Consider the following 17,556-nt stretch of genomic DNA (forward strand, 5'->3'; position numbering starts at 1 on the left):
TAATATAGATGAATTCGAATGATATATTTCCAAACAACATTCAAAATAGCTCGTAGTAATTATGATTTTTCAACTTGGAAATTTAAAAAACTATACTTGTATTTTGTATCGATATTTTCCAACATCAATACAAAATTAATCTGACGTAATATGAAAATATATTTACAAATCTTATTCACCCACCTTATTCACAAAAATAAACGAGGTTAGAGAATATACGAGTCTTAAAATATTTTAAGTAAAAATGTTTATAAATACTCATCTCTACTAGATTCTAAAATACCCAACTAGACTTGAAAACATTCTACTTGCACACCAATAATATACATATATATTATCAGCATGAATACTTACTTATTCATCGTGCAAATTATTAGAAACGTATTTGAAATTTACATTGAATAAAAAAATCCATTGAATCCAACTGACAACTGAACAATCATTAAGGATCAACGATAGAAAAGATAAAAAGATTACAATTAAGAAAAAATAGAACTGCATTAATCACTCGTTTTGTACAAATATACATTTTCTAATAGCATTAACAGAAATGTTACACTATAACAAATACATAGTAATAATTAAACAAGAATAGGATGTCGTGCGATATATGTATTAATGAATTTAAAAATGATATCCTACTGTTATACTTACACATCTGGATCAAACATATGCCTGATTTTAAGACAAGGGGTTGGACTAACATTGAGTGAATTGACACTCCCTTCTTGAGTTTCAAAAGCTTGACCTTGCCATATCTTGCGCCTGCTGTTAGTAGGAAGCCAACGCCAAACACGACACTCCTCACCAGCCACTTGTTGTATTTCAGATCTCACACGAGACTCTTTACTTTCTAGATAGGATACTGCATCATCCCACAATTTTGCCATACCTGTTTAATAAATAAGAATAAACCGTAAAACATTTTATATTTACTCTGAAATAAAAGTAAATATTTTCTTTTAACTACATTTAAGTACCTATCACATTGTAACTGTAACTGTACAATTGGAAAAAGAAACATTTTTTACTGCCCTCACAATAAGAATAAATGACTACTTTAACATTAAATACAATCTCATATTATAAAGAGATCTGTGACATGAAATGCTTAAAAATTATAAAATGTAATAATGAAAAGCCAGTTTTTCTCTGGACTAGAATTTTTATGTTTTATTAACTTAAAAAATTTCAAATAACTTTTAAATAGATTTAAGTGAATTTTGACATTTTGTAACAGACTTCAGAAAAAGAAAGAGGTTCTTAATTCAATCCTGTGTCTTTTTTATGTTTAAGGCTTACTTTTTACCAAATAACAGATTTTGACGATTCTTATTTTATTTTATAAAAGTTACTCATGAAGTCTTGCAATGGGTTTCTTCCCAGTAATTGAAGCGGAACATTAAAAAATTTTTTAGCTTATATGAGGATTTTTAGGATACTTTTTGTTTATTATTCATCATTATCGATTACTAATGAAATGTAATTATGTTATAGTATAACAAATATTCTGATATTCAAAATATTTTCATTCAAAACATCAAGAAAATTAGTTTAAAAATTTGTTACATGTTCTAAATGTAGAGAAAATTTAAAAGCATATTTTACAAACTCTTTGCAATTAATAATTTATGTAAAAACTTTTAAAAAATAATACATCATTCAGTTTTCAAAACCTTAGCTTTTCATTTGATAATAATAGTATCTTTACGTTGCTTTTGTGTAGGGTTTTTTTTACAGACTTACTTTTTTAGTAAGTAAAGATCAGTAAGATGATTTAGCAAATCAAGATCACTTTAAAAAAATTTAATGCATTAAAGTGAAAAAACTTTTCTTGTGTAAATTCTAAAGTTTTAAAATCTATTCCAATTAATTTGATTAAGATTAATGAGTTGTTCATAATTATTTTGTTTTAATTTTTTGCCAATTTTAAAAAAGTAAAATTTAAAAGTATTAAAAATATGTACTTTATTATTATTCATTTTACAGTTCATTCTATTGTTATTAAATACAATGCATAGATGATCACATTATATTAAATAATTTTAAGATAAATTTCACACAATGATGAATATGATAATTTCAAATGTTTATCAATCAGAAATCTACAACATTTCATAAATTGCCATTTGCTACATTTCAATCCTTACACGCTTTATTATAAGTAATTACTCACTATATCGCCGATGAGGTGGTATAAGTTGATCACGAACATGATCGACAGCTAAAAATGTATCACGGTCACCACAATTCTGAGAATGTGTTGATAGCAAATCAATAATCGCTTCGACTAATTTAAAAACTTCTTTTTTATGTTCTTCTTTTCTATACATCCACCAATTAATTCCTCTCTTCACAATATATATAACAAAACCAGCTGTAAACAAAGGAAAAAATACATTAATGTGCTTAATATTATTTTTAGAATCATTAAAAGATTGTTTGGTTTACAAGAGACACATAAAGAATGATTTTTTAACTGAAGCCTTTTTATACACAATAATTTCTGATTAAACAACAGTAGCACTTATTTACTTAAGAGAAAGCACTTCTGCTACAATTTTACAGCATCATCAATTTCATGTTAACCATGATGACAATATTTTCAAATTTCACTTTATTTCGAGCATGTTTTGATGAGCGATAGAATTTGTTTTTCTATTTTGTAGGTGGAATAAATTATAATAAACATATTTGATAACAAAATAAAAACGATCAAAGTTATGTTTCCTATGTAATTAATCGTGTCTTTTTTTGTTAATATATTGTATGAAAATTCAAAAACAATTTTTAACATAATTTTAAAATAAATTAACCATAATTTTGTAATTAACTTGTGAATAAAACTTCTTATTCACAGTAAATAAAACTTCTTATCTTTAACAGTAAAACTGTCGAATAGTTTCTGATTTTCATACATCCAAAGAATTCTGAATAAGTTAAGCCCCACACAAAGGAATTTTTAAAAATAACTAAACTTTAGGAAAAAAAAATTAAGAATTAAAACTTATTTCAAGCAGCGCAGAATAAATATACAGTTCTCTTTTTATGTTTAATGTTGATTTAAGCATTACACAGAAATGTACAAAAAAAAATTATACACACAAATATCAGATATAAGAAAGGTACAGAAGACAAAGAAAAAGATATAGAGATTAATGTGCGGAGATAAATTTATTTGTAAACAATGGAAGCTTTTACCTACAAGAATTAATCTTTATTAATAAAGAGTTCATCTGAAAATGAGACATGAATATCAGATGTATGAAGGTGGGCCAAATATAACAATAGTATTCCATGTGATACATCTAAGAACAAGAAAGCACCTAGTGTTCTCGGTCAAAACCAATAAAAATTGTAAAACTTGATAAAGAAAATCAAACTGGAATGTTACAAACTTATAAAGTTCTATTTCTACACAAAAAGTGAAGAAATTATATTTAATGTTGCATTCTTAAAGAATATAATTCAGGAGAGTATAGCAACATAGCACAATTACTGAATGATTAGCCTAATGTTTCCCATTCAGTATTTTTAAAGATTATACAAATGTAATTTTTTGAAAATTGAAAAAGATTTTAAGCAATATTAAATTTAGATTTATAAATACCTTAATCTTTATTTAACCTAAATCCACTACTACAATGTTAAAATTTAAACACTAATATTAATTTACATTTTTTAGATGACAGTTATATGTCATCAATGTTAACTAACTGCTCCGAGAAAATAATTTATATATAATAGATGACAAAACTATTAGCCACCTTTATGATCGATGTGGTAATAAGACAGGAAAAGCTTTCAGATGAAACTGAAATAAGATTCGTTATCATACAGGTATACTCTCTGTATAGAAAATGGAAGACTGACCAAAAATCTTTAAGTTTGCAGATGATCCTATGTCAGGGATTAAAGGATTATCACTAAATATTAGCATGACATACTGTATATTATTAGTATTCCTTAATGTACAGCATTACAGTAGCCTATACTGATTAATGGAAAAATAATTTAGAAAGCTCACAAATATTTGAATAGTACTCACAATAAATAACGAACAGATTAACTCTGTAGAATGATATCATCTTGAATAGTAGATTTTAATGTAAATTTCAAATTAACAAGATATTATTTTTTTACAATTTTACAGAATGAAAACTTGACGGACAAAAAATTGACAAATTGGAGGCATTTGAGAATTATGAACATTTGAGAGCAAGTTGAGTGGATGTAGATAAACTTAAAAGAATGGGGACAAAAATAAAGTTATACATAACACAAAAGCAAAGAAATAGTTGTATTAGAATTAAATAGCAATGCAGGGGAAAAAATACTATCTTTACGAGCAATTATCCAAGGGTATATACAAGACGGTTGAAGTTGTGAAAGGTGGTACTTATTATGCCTTAACAACACACAAAAGTGGTTCTTCTGCACCTTCATTAAACTATTTAGAGCTTTACATATAGATTTGAAACTACCTTATTTATTGCCACCCTACTTTATAGGAGATGGGACAAAAAGTAGGCCAAAATTATTGGATTTTTCTTCTTTTCTAGCCCTACAAGGCCAGAACAATTAAAGTTATAAGTCATGACATGTTATGTTAAGACATAAAAAATAATGAAAAATTCAACTAGTTTTATTCGGTTCGGTGACAATTTGTAAGTTTATTACATTAAGCACTGGTTAAGAACCCGTTATGGGATGGGTTACTAGTGGAGTAGAAAGGGTAAATATTACTTAAAAATAGATTAAAAAAAACAATCACTTACCAACAAATACTCTAATAATGAACCATGCACAAAATATCACATTGTGCTTTATTAAACATGAAAATGGTAACGAAGGCTCGGGTATATCTAATCCATCCCTTGTAATTTCAACCCCCCATTGTTTATTTGCATTTATTAATACTTTTAAATTATCATACTGCTGTTCAATTTCCCATATACTCTGAAACAGAATAGGAAAAAACAAAATAGAATTTAGATTCCATAAAAAAGTGTTAAAAAAAAACCAAACAATAAATAAAAAAATGATAAAAGATATATATGAATAAAAGAAAAAAATGTTAAAAAGAATAAAATAGAAATTGTGCTCGGTTTCATCTACTCAAGTACAATTCATGGGAAAATTAATTTTTATCAAACTATCTAAATATAATTTTGTTTCTATTATAAAAAAAAGAAGCAAATCGATTCCAGTGGTCAACGAAAAAAAAAATGGAACAGATAAAAGTAGGTGAACTAAAACGTATTTTTTATGCTGATTCTTAAAATCAAATCAGTTTTTCTTCATCACCCTCAGATTTTTAGTTATGATCAATTAAAATATTGAGAAACCTTTTAATTTTAAATAGAATACAAAAATAATAATAACACTAATAATTACAATTAAAATTCCTACCTTTATTTTGGAGATATTTACATTATCTTAATTTCTTTTTTCTTCTTTTCCTTTTGTGTTAATGAAGTCTTCTCTTTTTATCATCCAACAGTAGTCACTCATAGATTCATCGCATCTGCTTCAATAAAGTTGTTCCATCTGCAATATAGCTTGGTGGAACCTTTCTCCTTGTTCATTGCTGATGTTAAAAAGGAAAAAGTCTAAATGAAAATGTAAAATATGAATTTTCAATGACATTTTCCAACCTAAATTTCTGTAGTTCACCAAGAGTTCATTTATAAGGTGATCGCGACTTTCAGAATTTTTGTTTCCAAAAAAAACCAGTAACGACATCTTTGAATTGACTTCCATGCTGCTAGTTCTTTAGGATTCAGTTTGCTGCTGTCAAATATATTTTCACAAATTAATTTTCTTATTTGTGGCCTGATAAATATTCCCTGTTTTAATTTGGCTTCACTTAATTGTGAAAAAATCTCAGTTAAATATTTAAGACCATCTCCATCTTTATCTAATGCTTTTTACAAAATTCTTCATTTGGCCTAGTTTTTTAAGTAGAGGTGGTAAAATAATACGACCTGCTTCAAAGGGAATATTGACAACAGTTTCCATTCCCAGAGTAAACTGATTTTTTGGACAGTCTTTAACTGCAGCCCTATTATTCCCTAAACGCAAGAAACACATATATTTTCTAAAGCTACTCTGAAGAACAAGAAGTTCCTATCGCTTTCAGATCAGCAATGATTCACAATGAGTGTTCATCATACTTAATAGCTTTTAAAATTTTTATAATACTTTCATGTTTCTTTCATTCCTACAGCATGTGTTACCGGTAGAGAATAAAACTTATTTGAGCTATACAACAACACTGTCTTTAAGCTTTTTTTTTGATGAATCTATAAATAAGCACCGATCATGAATAACATAACATAGTCAATGTCCAGTTCAGACATTAGCCCCTTAACATCAAGGCAGGAACAAATTAAACCATCTTTTCTAAAGTATTTCAGTAAATTTTCGTTTCGATTTCTATATACTGAAATTTTAGTATCCTCGTTTAATAAATTCTAAGACGTGAACCTAGGAGTCCTGCATGTTGTTTCGACAAATACAAGTCACAAATAAAACACAGATTAAAATATGTGTGTGCACATGCACACACACACAAACAAACTTAACAAACCTTGATGTTCAATAAAATAATACCAAAAGTTGTTCTGTCATAAATATCTTTAACTAAATTTATGGCATCACTTATGAAACGATGTTTATAATATGTGTATATGATAAAACCACTACCACAACTAAAAAAGACAGCAAAACTCATACTGAGGAAAATTTCATTCCATTGAATTACTCATTACTTGACTCACTGTAATGCCTGTACATGTCTTGACTTCACATGAAATGACATCATTTGACGGTTATGTATTAAATATAGGTCTACAGCATGCATCACAGTATAAATTGGATGTGAACAAGCAAACATCTGTATGTTTGCTTATTCAAATAAGTTTGTACATCTGTACGTATAAACTTATTTGTATAGCTTGTTCCACGAATGATGCAACAAATAAATTTAAGGGGTTGTTAACTTAAGAACATTATACGATGGGTTGTTTTCGAATACATATTCATATACAGCAAATAAAATACTATACAGAACATTTACTCCCTTTTCAGTTCTGAATTTTATGTTTACCGGTGTTATTAATAAAATCTATCAGTAACAATATAACTCATTAGTTAACCGATTACAAACCATTTCAGAATTATTTTCAATTATAAGCTGACTAAGCTGGGTCCATGTTAGCGCAGTATTCTTCGAAACTCCATCACATTTTACTCTGACTACATGACTGTGAAGTTCATTATGAATTTTACGAAAAATTTCCATTACTGCTCGAATATCATGTTCAACTATACAGTTCTCCTAAAAAAAAGAAAAATTTTAAGATATACTTAAGAAATAATTTACTTAATACACTATTTACTTTCAAAAAATGAAAGGACATTTGCCGTCAGGACCGAAATTAAAATCTAACTTTTAATACAAATGAATATGTCAAGAACTAGTCAATATGAAGATGATGAAACTGAATTAACCTATGAACAGATAGAAAAAAAAAATTACTGAAGAACATAGGTAAAACCTGTACTAGGAAAATAACAGAGGACCAGATTATCGTGGTAGGAAAGATGAAGTAACAAGAAAGTATGGACTATACAAACAGCATCATAAAAATGGAAGAAAGCAACAATATTGAGCATTTTGTTAAAGAAACAAAATGCTCAAAATTCAATTTAAATGCCATAATGGAAGATTCTACATGTAGAAATCAGCAGGAGATGATAGTAAATATAAAATTGACAACAATTTTGGAAAAGATTCAGAAATGTAATTAAAAAGTTATACAGACTGCCAGAAGCTATGTCAAGTAGAAAAAATATTTGAGATCTGGAAAAAACCAATAGAAAAAAGGCACTAGAAGAGAAGTTCAAGCAATAAAGGAAAGAAATACACAAAACAATAGTACAAATAAATCTTATACGATAAGGAATGCCTTAAAACAACAGCAGAACAATTAGCTTCATTAAGAGAGAAGCTATGCATTATGGGAAAGTGAAGAAACAGAAAGGATGAAGAAGGTTGGGCAAATTACACTCTACAGAAATAATGGATTAACCCCTTACAGGTTTCGTATTTTCGCTTAAATAATGCTGTCTTGATCTATTTTTTTTTTTTACTTTAATAACTTTATTTTGACTAATAATGACTAGTATACAAATAATAATGGATAATTTTTCATGCAAAAATATTTTATTATATTTACAAAAACTTAATTAACTTTTTTTTTTTTTGTCGTAGTTGGAGGTAAAAGCTCTCCCAGCCAGCGTCTGCCCATGCAAGATGGTAGTGTCAGGTTCTCACCGACTAAAAAACCTCCCGCTTTATCACACAGGAACTGGACCTGGCTAAGGCATGAACACGGTTCCCATGTGATTTACACGAGCTCTTGTGGCTGTTTCTTCTCCATCTTACCTCTCTCCTCTTGCTGCCGAGCAAGATCAATTGGAGGATCACCGCCACCACCAGCACCGCCTCCATGGATATTGTAGGATATCCATGGCAAACCCTCCAATAAAGAATGTGCACACTTCACCACCAATCCTCTCGTCCAAACAGGGACTGCATAGAGGACAGCATTCATTATGTGCGTGTACAGCCTCCTCTTTTTGTAACTCGGGCCATATGCATTCAGTAAAATTCTGAAGAGGGCTTTAATCACCCTCTCTGCCTTAGCAGCCATCTGTTGTATATGCGGGAGGAGATCTCCTCGTGTCAACCATATGCCCAAATGCTTGGCGGCACTAGATGGGAGTACTTCTGAACCTTCCAACACAAAGGAGATGCGACCAATCCTTCTCCTCCCCACGATTAACACCGATTTTGTTTACTCTACCACTATTTTTAGGCCATTTTCCTCCATCCAGGTGCTTACAAGTCCAAGCGCAGTTACCGGCATCCATTACTCCATCCTCAGATATTCCGCACACTACCAAAGCCAGGTCATCTGCAAATAACCACCGAAGTAACCCCATAATATGCCACGTTCCATAACAGGGGCCCAAGAACCAATTTCTGGGGCTCCCCTCTCATCAGTTGTATCCCAAACTTGTCATCTAAACCAAAATTGACCACCTAACTCTCTGATAGGTAATTTTGGATAAGTCTCCTCAGGTAATTAATAATTCCTCTTCTCTTCAATTTCTTGCTAATACTGTCCCAACAAGGAGTTGAATGCATTCTCCACATCAGTGAAAATTACTGCTGGGATCAGTCTTCTATGCTGACTAGCATCTGTAGCCCTGTCCACTATTCTCATCACCTTTCCAATGATATCTACAATGGACGGCCCTGCCCGGAATCCGAACCAGCTGCTATTGAGTCCGCCCTTCTCTTCTAACACTGCCTGGAGTCTTCTGGCAAGCATCTTCTGGAACAGCTTCGCCATGTTGTTCCAGAGGCATACCGACCTGTACACAGAAGGTCCTCCAGTGGCTTTCTTTCCTTTCTCAACAACAACCTCCCAATTTTCCACACCCGGGAATTACTCCATGCAGGAGGATGGTATTGAATGCCTCTAAGATTGCACCGGGTGTGCACCCGGTGCAATCTTGATGACCTCCTGCAATACCCCATCTGGACCTGGACTCTTGCCAGATTTACTCTTGTTGCTGGCATCTACCAACTCCTTGTTAGAAAAAGGACAGATATCCACCACCACAATCTCTTCTCTCAGCATAGGCAAACCCACTAGAAAAAGTGTAGCTACCACCCTCCACAACACTTCAGGGCACAACACCAGCAGTCTCCTCCCAAACCTCTTTGACACAATTCTGAATGCATCTCTCATGGGTTCTCATCCGGTTCACCACATAGCTGTCTCCATTTCCTTCTTTTTGATCCCTTGATCTCATCTTTAAGCCTCTTCCTAGTTTCAAGGTGTTCAGTGTGCAACAATGCCCTCTTATCAGGATCTCTACAGCATTGAAGGGCCCTCCTAGTCTTCCAACAGAGCTTCCTTAGCTCAGCTACCATAATTACCTAACCTACCATAGACATCTTAATGATTAATGATGTTTTCATATTGCCCATACATATCACTAAATTATATTTTACATTGTAATTGAAATTATTTTCTTTACTACTAAAAGTTTTATTCTATTGTGATTTTTTTTTAATAGTTTTTTAGTGTATGAGCTACTTCAAAACATGGAGCTACTGTGTGTAGCCCAACATCGCCCTCCGTACACAGGTACCTTGAGTCTACGCTTTTCATTATTGTGTGAACACACTACACATCTTCTTGAAGCATAGGATATGTCTTCAAACATATCATCTAAACTATCACTATCACTAATTCTATCAGATTGTAACTGGTCCAAAATGTCAAAATATTCATTTTTTGAAATAGATGCCATCTTAAATATAAGAAAACAACAAACATAAAGCTATTATAAAAAATCATGAAAACTATCGTTCCAGTTTACAAATATATGGTACAGTTTATAAATTAATTTATGAAGCGTATACACAATATTCAATCACAAATAATGGCTACAACCCGAAATAAACAAGTAAAAAATACTCATAAAATCACTCATGGAGATGTAAACAATACACCATACAAGATATATCAACTGTTTTACATATGATAAATGCCTTAGAATGCGATGAAAGCTCTTTACGAACAACATATACCATTGCGGAATAATGATGAACTACATTCAAAAATAATCGTCAGAATATTATGACACAGAGCAAATTAAAATTGGACAAAAACTCAACTACAGAATATTCCGACAAGACCCTTTTCATGTAAATTGGCCACACCAGAATATTCCATCATAAAGCTAAGGGGTTAAGCTTTTTAATGCAGCCAGTCTAAACAGTTCTGAACCGTTGCGCAATACATCGTCCACAACTAATTTCTACATTACTTTCTCATTATTATATGTATTTGGTCATCATTAAAAAAAAAAAAAACAAAGTGCATTTATAAACCTTTATGAAAATCGTTAGCACTATTTCAAACATATTTCTATGTAACTTTCCTTTTTTTTTTTTTGTCTTCAGTCATTTGACTGGTTTGATGCAGCTCTCCAAGATTCCCTATCTAGTGCTAGTCGTTTCATTTCAGTACACCCTCTACATCCTACATCCCCAACAATTTGTTTTACATATACCAAACGTGGCCTGCCTACACAATTTTTCCCTTCTACCTGTCCTTCCAATATTAAAGCGACTATTCCAGGATGCCTTAGTATGTGGCCTATAAGTCTGTCTCTTCTTTTAACTATATTTTTCCAAATGCTTCTTTCTTCATCTATTTGCCGCAATACCTCTTCATTTGTCACTTTATCCACCCATCTAATTTTTAACATTCTCCTATAGCACCACATTTCAAAAGCTTCTAATCTTTTCTTCTCAGATACTCCGATTGTCCAAGTTTCACTTCCATATAAAGCGACACTCCAAACATACACTTTCAAAAATCTTTTCCTGACATTTAAATTAATTTTTGATGTAAACCAATTATATTTCTTACTGAAGGCTCGTTTAGCTTGTGCTATTCGGCATTTTATATCGCTCCTGCTTCGTCCATCTTTAGTAATTTTACTTCCCAAATAACAAAATTCTTCTACCTCCATAATCATTTCTCCTCCTATTTTCACATTCAGTGGTCCATCTTTGTTATTTCTACTACATTTCATTACTTTTGTTTTGTTCTTGTTTATTTTCATGCGATAGTTCTTGCGTAGGACTTCATCTATGCCGTTCATTGTTTCTTCTAAATCCTTTTTACTCTCGGCTAGAATTACTATATCATCAGCAAATCGTAGCATCTTTATCTTTTCACCTTGTACTGTTACTCCGAATCTAAATTGTTCTTTAACATCATTAACTGCTAGTTCCATGTAAAGATTACAAAGTAACGGAGATAGGGAACATCCTTATTACTATACATCATTATTATTATTAATAGGGAACTTTCCCTATTACTTACAAATGTAAGTTCACAAATTGAACTGTATTTCTATCTTTAAACAGCGATATACAGAAGTATATCACTGGTATACTATCATATCATATGTCTACAGAAGTAAAAAGTTTTGATTATTTTAAAACTATTACAAAGTAAAAAAACATTTTTGCTTTAAACCATTTTTGGAAATTTCATTTAGCCTTTTCTGAAGAAAAAGTCAGAAGACTTCAAAATATTCAGGATTGCATTTTTTTATATAATCAAAAAATAATTTATGTTTTGTCAGAATACTGAAAAAGAATAAAACACAATGTTGTTGATATTGGTGGTCTATCTGCAATGAGCTCTGCCAGTCTGAGTCAAAGGAACCCCATGTCTTTACCTGTCACCGATCTGTGCGACTATCTACTGACCCTGCAAATTGCACAACTCCAACTCATTTACACCAAGCACAGTGAGTCACAATACCCTTACAAATGGATTAATTATTATCAGTTATGTGTGTTTTTAGAAGACTAAGCGTAGGATATTCAGCAATGATTTCACAATTAAAAGACATTATGACAAGCTGTGTATTTTGAAAATTAGCAAATCAATATCTCCATATAAGGAATAACTGAATAAGTAAAACAGTAAAGGTACTTAGGAAGCATTTAATAAGAAAAAATACTTTTCATTGTTATATTTCAAGAAGCATTAAGAGATGATATGTTTGAAGCGGTTTTGTATGAATGTGAACATGAAAACTAAGGAAAAGAGATAACAAAAAGGTTCAAGGCATTTCAAATGTAAGTTCAAAGGAGCAGTAAACATAAGTAGATGAATAGGGTAAGACGAAAACGTAATGATTGTAAATGAGAACACGAAAGCCAGCTGGCTTGGGCAAGCCATGAAATAAATATCAATAATAAATTAATAATAAAAAAATGCATTATTAATAATATTTATAAATATATTACAATAATATAACATATTATATATTTATTAATATTATTAATAATATTGCACTATTAGTAAAATACATTACAATATTATAATAAATACATTATTTTACATTAAAAATTCAATTTATTTAACACCAAAAAATGATGTGCTGTAGTTTATCAGCCTTAACTTTGAAAAGTATTTTAATGTCTGAAAGAAAAGAACTTTAGAAATATCAAATAAACTTAAGTTTAATACAATATTGTAGAAAACAAGAAGTTTGATACAATATAAAATATACTGTATATAACTCAACTTGATCCACCTAAATAAAGAATTAAAGTAAATGATACTCACCTTAATTTTTTCATAATTTCTACAATAGTACTTTCATAGCAACCTACACATAAATTGTAATTCTTCTTTATAAAATGTATATTACAAAATTATACATTAAACTTAAAATAATTAAAAAATTAATATTAATTAAAAGTTATATATATATAAAAATATGTCAGTTATGATAAAATAAAATTAAATAGGATAAAAACAAAATATACTACTTGTTTGGCCAGCCAATACTTGGTAATAACATACTTTAGTACTTTTACTTTGGTAATAAATATTTTATAAAGAAGATTTACAACTGATTATGTGGGTAGCCACAAAAGTACTATTGTAGACATGATGAAAAAATAAGGGGAGTGTCATTTACTTTATTTAATTCTGTAGTTGGGTGGATAAGTTGAATTATATACAATAATTATTAGTACAGAGGTGGTATGGGTCTTGAAAAGATAGATTTTAGACAAATATATATATTTATCTAAAGTCAATACACCCATATTCCTCTGCACCAATATATTGTATTTTTTTGTAATTAAAAACCAACTTGAACAACCCAAGTACAGAATTACAACAAAGTAAATGAAGTGTCACTTACCTTATTTTTTTTCTTTTCTTTATTCCAATAGCACTTTCACGGGATCCCCAATCATCAGTTGTATATAAATTATATAAAAAATTACATATCAGACAAAACAATTTTTTTTTTAGAATAAAAATTAAAATTACTATCATATATACAAAACATGAAGTCAGATAAAATAACTACATATATTTAAGTATGACATTAACTAAGAATTAAAAAATAAAACAATTAGAAAATTTATATATATGGTCTATTTCATAAATTCGACATGAATTATATAAGTCAGCGTGATTGTTATTTTTTAAATATTTTATTATATGATTGTTTGTCTTGTATGCCAGTTCAAATTTACTCATAAATATTAGTTATATTTTCAACTACATTATCAGTGTATACACATTTTAAATATGTCATCAATTTTTTGCTTATCATTTATAGGTATAAGAATTATGGTATTAATTTTTTAAATTTGTTTTTTGTATATATTATCAATTAAAGAAAACCATTATGTTTAGCAATTAGTTTTATAATATCTATTTCTTTGTTTAATTAACTTTTATTTTTATTATATTGCGTGTAATTAATTGCTTTATTACCCATGTGTGTATATGTACTAATTTTGTGTGACCACAGATGATTAGAATTTCTATGTATTGTGGTTTTACTGGTTTCCTATATACCGGCATTATAAATTTATTTTTGTTAATTTTGGTAACATCTACAAAATTTATTTCTCTATTTATGTCAACTTCAAACTATTATAATTTGTTAATTTTATTCAAATTATTAAATGCTCATTGTGTATAATGGAATTATAAACTACAAAAACATCAACATACCTAATCCATAATAGGATATCATGTGTATGAATAATGCCATAAATAGTTTTATCTTCAAAATCCTTAAATAAATTTCGGGCATGATAGCTGAACTGGAAAACCCATTGGTAAAGTATTTTCCTGAATATAACATTTATCATTAAGTTTAAAGTAATTTTAACGGCAAATATTTCTAATAGTAATAATAATATCAATAAACAACGGGTCTTCATTATTGTATATTAATTTGATTTTTATTATTTGAACTGTTTTACTTATGGGTATGCTAGAATACATTTCTAATATCGTAACTTGCCATCCTAGTTTTTTTCCAATTGTTAAATCTTTGAATTTATTTACAAATTAAAATCTGTTTTTTTATATTGTATTTATAATCTACATTCATTTTTATCCTAAGTATTTTATCTATTGTCTTTGATATAATATATGATAGAGCAGTGGTGAAATCTATCAAAGGTCGCACTTTTTATATAATTTATATACAACTGTTGATGCGGGATCCTGCAAACGTGCTATTGGAATAAAGAAAAGAAAAAAATAAGGTAAGTGTCATTTCATTTACTTTGTGATTCTGTATTTGGGTTGTTCAAGATGATATTTGATTATAAAAAATACAATATATATTTTCCAGTACTGAAGATAAAAATTACATGTATACTTTTAATATCATTCAAAATTTTGCAATAGAAAACATTATAATTCAGAAAAAAATGACAAATCATTAAAGAATATGTTTTAATGTAATAAAATAAAATTTGATAAAAATAATAACTGACCTAATGTACTGACAAAATTCTCATCATGGGACTGCAGGAAAATAAAAAGCACCAACCGCAGGACATCTCAATTCCTCCCCAAGGGAGAAGAAATGATATTGCCGATTGCCACACCACCCCCTCCATTCCTAGCCATTATTGGCTTAATTGGAGGACACCTTCTAGTCCTCAAACTACCAACCAGGACATCCCAACCCCCATAAGAGAAGAGGGAAGACACCTGCCTTGAGACGATTCCAGTCGCCACACCCTCCCCTGTTACTACCCATGATGGTCTTTAACGGGAGTCATCTTTCGCCCTCTAACTTTTTACATCTCGTAGTAATAAGCCTGGTCTGATTGGGATGCCGCTGATGTAAATGCCTCGGCAGACATTTAGTGATTTATAACTCAGCTTTTGCCTTCACTGCAGGCTTGTCCGGACATCTTGAATGTCCTACATCATTACCCTCTTACATCATTAGAACTAGCTAACAGACCTTGCAGAAGCATGAACCCTGCGCCTAATTCTACATTTAGAGAACCAATTTGTGTGTAAATGTCTCATAATTCGAGGCAATTGAATAAATAATATACCACCAAAAATGTTGCTTACAACGGAATTACTCCAAGTTCCCTTAGTGAACTCAAATTGAGTTCATACCCTGATTTGGTTACTATTAGACTCCAGTCTGATCTACAACGGAGAAGCGAACATCCTTTGCAGAGTCCCGCGTGACATTTACATTCACTCATTACCATAAAGATGGCACTACACCTTGTGGCTGCATTGGAATCCATGCCCTAAGCAGTGCAGTCATCATTTCACCAACAGCGATGCTTGCTCATTCAAAAAGACTTTTCTTCTTTCTTTCTCCTGGTTAGCCTCTGGTAATCACCATTCAGATAATACTTCAGCAGATGAAAAAGGATGATATGTATGAGTGTAAATGTAGTCTAGTACAGTCTCAGTTTGACCATTCCTGAGATGTGTGGTTAATTGAAGCCCTTCCACCAAAGAACATCGGTATCCACGATCTAGTATTCCATTCAAAAAGACTGCCCTCATCAAAACGACACTACACCTCACGACTGCATGGTTACCCATACCCTCGGCAATGCATTCATCATTCCACCGACAGTAAACATTAAAAATAATCACCACAAAATTCTGACTAACTGTGGCTCGATGCCAACACGCCTACTTCTGGCCAATTAATTATCCAGGCAGTCCCTGGCCAACTGTAGTGCTACTCTACTTATACCCCCTCAGTTGTTCTGCTCAGGACAAGGAAACTGAGGAATCCAGCTACGACAGTGCATTCTCTGCGAGTCTTCCAGTTGACTCGATCAAGAAAGGAATTTACTCTCGAGCTCCCTAACAACTCTGGTACATTCAACATCGTACAAGGGACAACATGAAGGACATGGTCCATAGTGTCATCGATCCTACAGTCCGAGCACAAACCTAAATCAGTCTAGGCCAAACTGTTCCTAAATGCACCATGTCTCGAAAAAATATGAGTTGTGTACCGATTGGGGGAGACCCACATAATTGCACGCAGATCTCTAACATTTGGAAATATACCATGCTAGTATCAACCAGAAGAATCGTTCCACCTAACTTGCCAAGAGTCAAAACCTTGGTCTTCAATCTTTTGCATATGCCCAGAAGAAAGAAGGCCTTCCTTCTTAGAAACATACCGCTTACTACGTTCCATAGCTAAAATATACTAACCAGGACATCCCACCTAGTGACATTCCGATCACCACACCCCCCCCTGTTCCTAGCACTGTTGGGCTTTAATGGGAGTCGTCTATCGTCCTCTGACTTGTTATATCTCACAGTAATAAGCCTGGCCTCATTGGGATGCCATCAATGTAAATGCCTCGGTAGACATTTACATCAGTGATTTATTAACTCAGCTTTTGCCTTCACTGTAGACCTCGTCCAGACATCTTGAATGTCCTACATTGTTTCCCTCTGTACTAGCTAACAGAGTTCATGGAAGCACAAACCTTTTTTTTTTTTGTCTTCAGTCATTTGACTGGTTTGATGCAGCTCTCCAAGATTCCCTATCTAGTGCTAGTCGTTTCATTTCAGTATACCCTCTACATCCTACATCCCTAACAATTTGTTTTACATA

General features: G+C 31.1%; 1 protein-coding gene across 1 annotated transcript in view; it reads right to left on the bottom strand.

Moving 5' to 3' along the window:
- The window catches only part of LOC142329594 (inner nuclear membrane protein Man1-like), a 51,196-nt gene that overhangs the window by 13,952 nt on the left and 19,688 nt on the right, over positions 1 to 17,556 (bottom strand). Inside the window, exons 5-8 of the mRNA XM_075374304.1 lie at positions 7,172 to 7,342; positions 4,779 to 4,959; positions 2,177 to 2,377; positions 655 to 892 (exon numbers count right to left, since the gene is read on the bottom strand). Coding sequence (XP_075230419.1) covers positions 655 to 892; positions 2,177 to 2,377; positions 4,779 to 4,959; positions 7,172 to 7,342 — 791 coding nt within the window. The remainder of the gene's footprint in view (positions 1 to 654; positions 893 to 2,176; positions 2,378 to 4,778; positions 4,960 to 7,171; positions 7,343 to 17,556) is intronic.

Source organism: Lycorma delicatula, chromosome 8 (genome assembly GCF_047948215.1).
Source record: "Lycorma delicatula isolate Av1 chromosome 8, ASM4794821v1, whole genome shotgun sequence".
In the NCBI taxonomy this organism is placed as follows: Eukaryota; Metazoa; Arthropoda; class Insecta; order Hemiptera; family Fulgoridae; genus Lycorma; species Lycorma delicatula.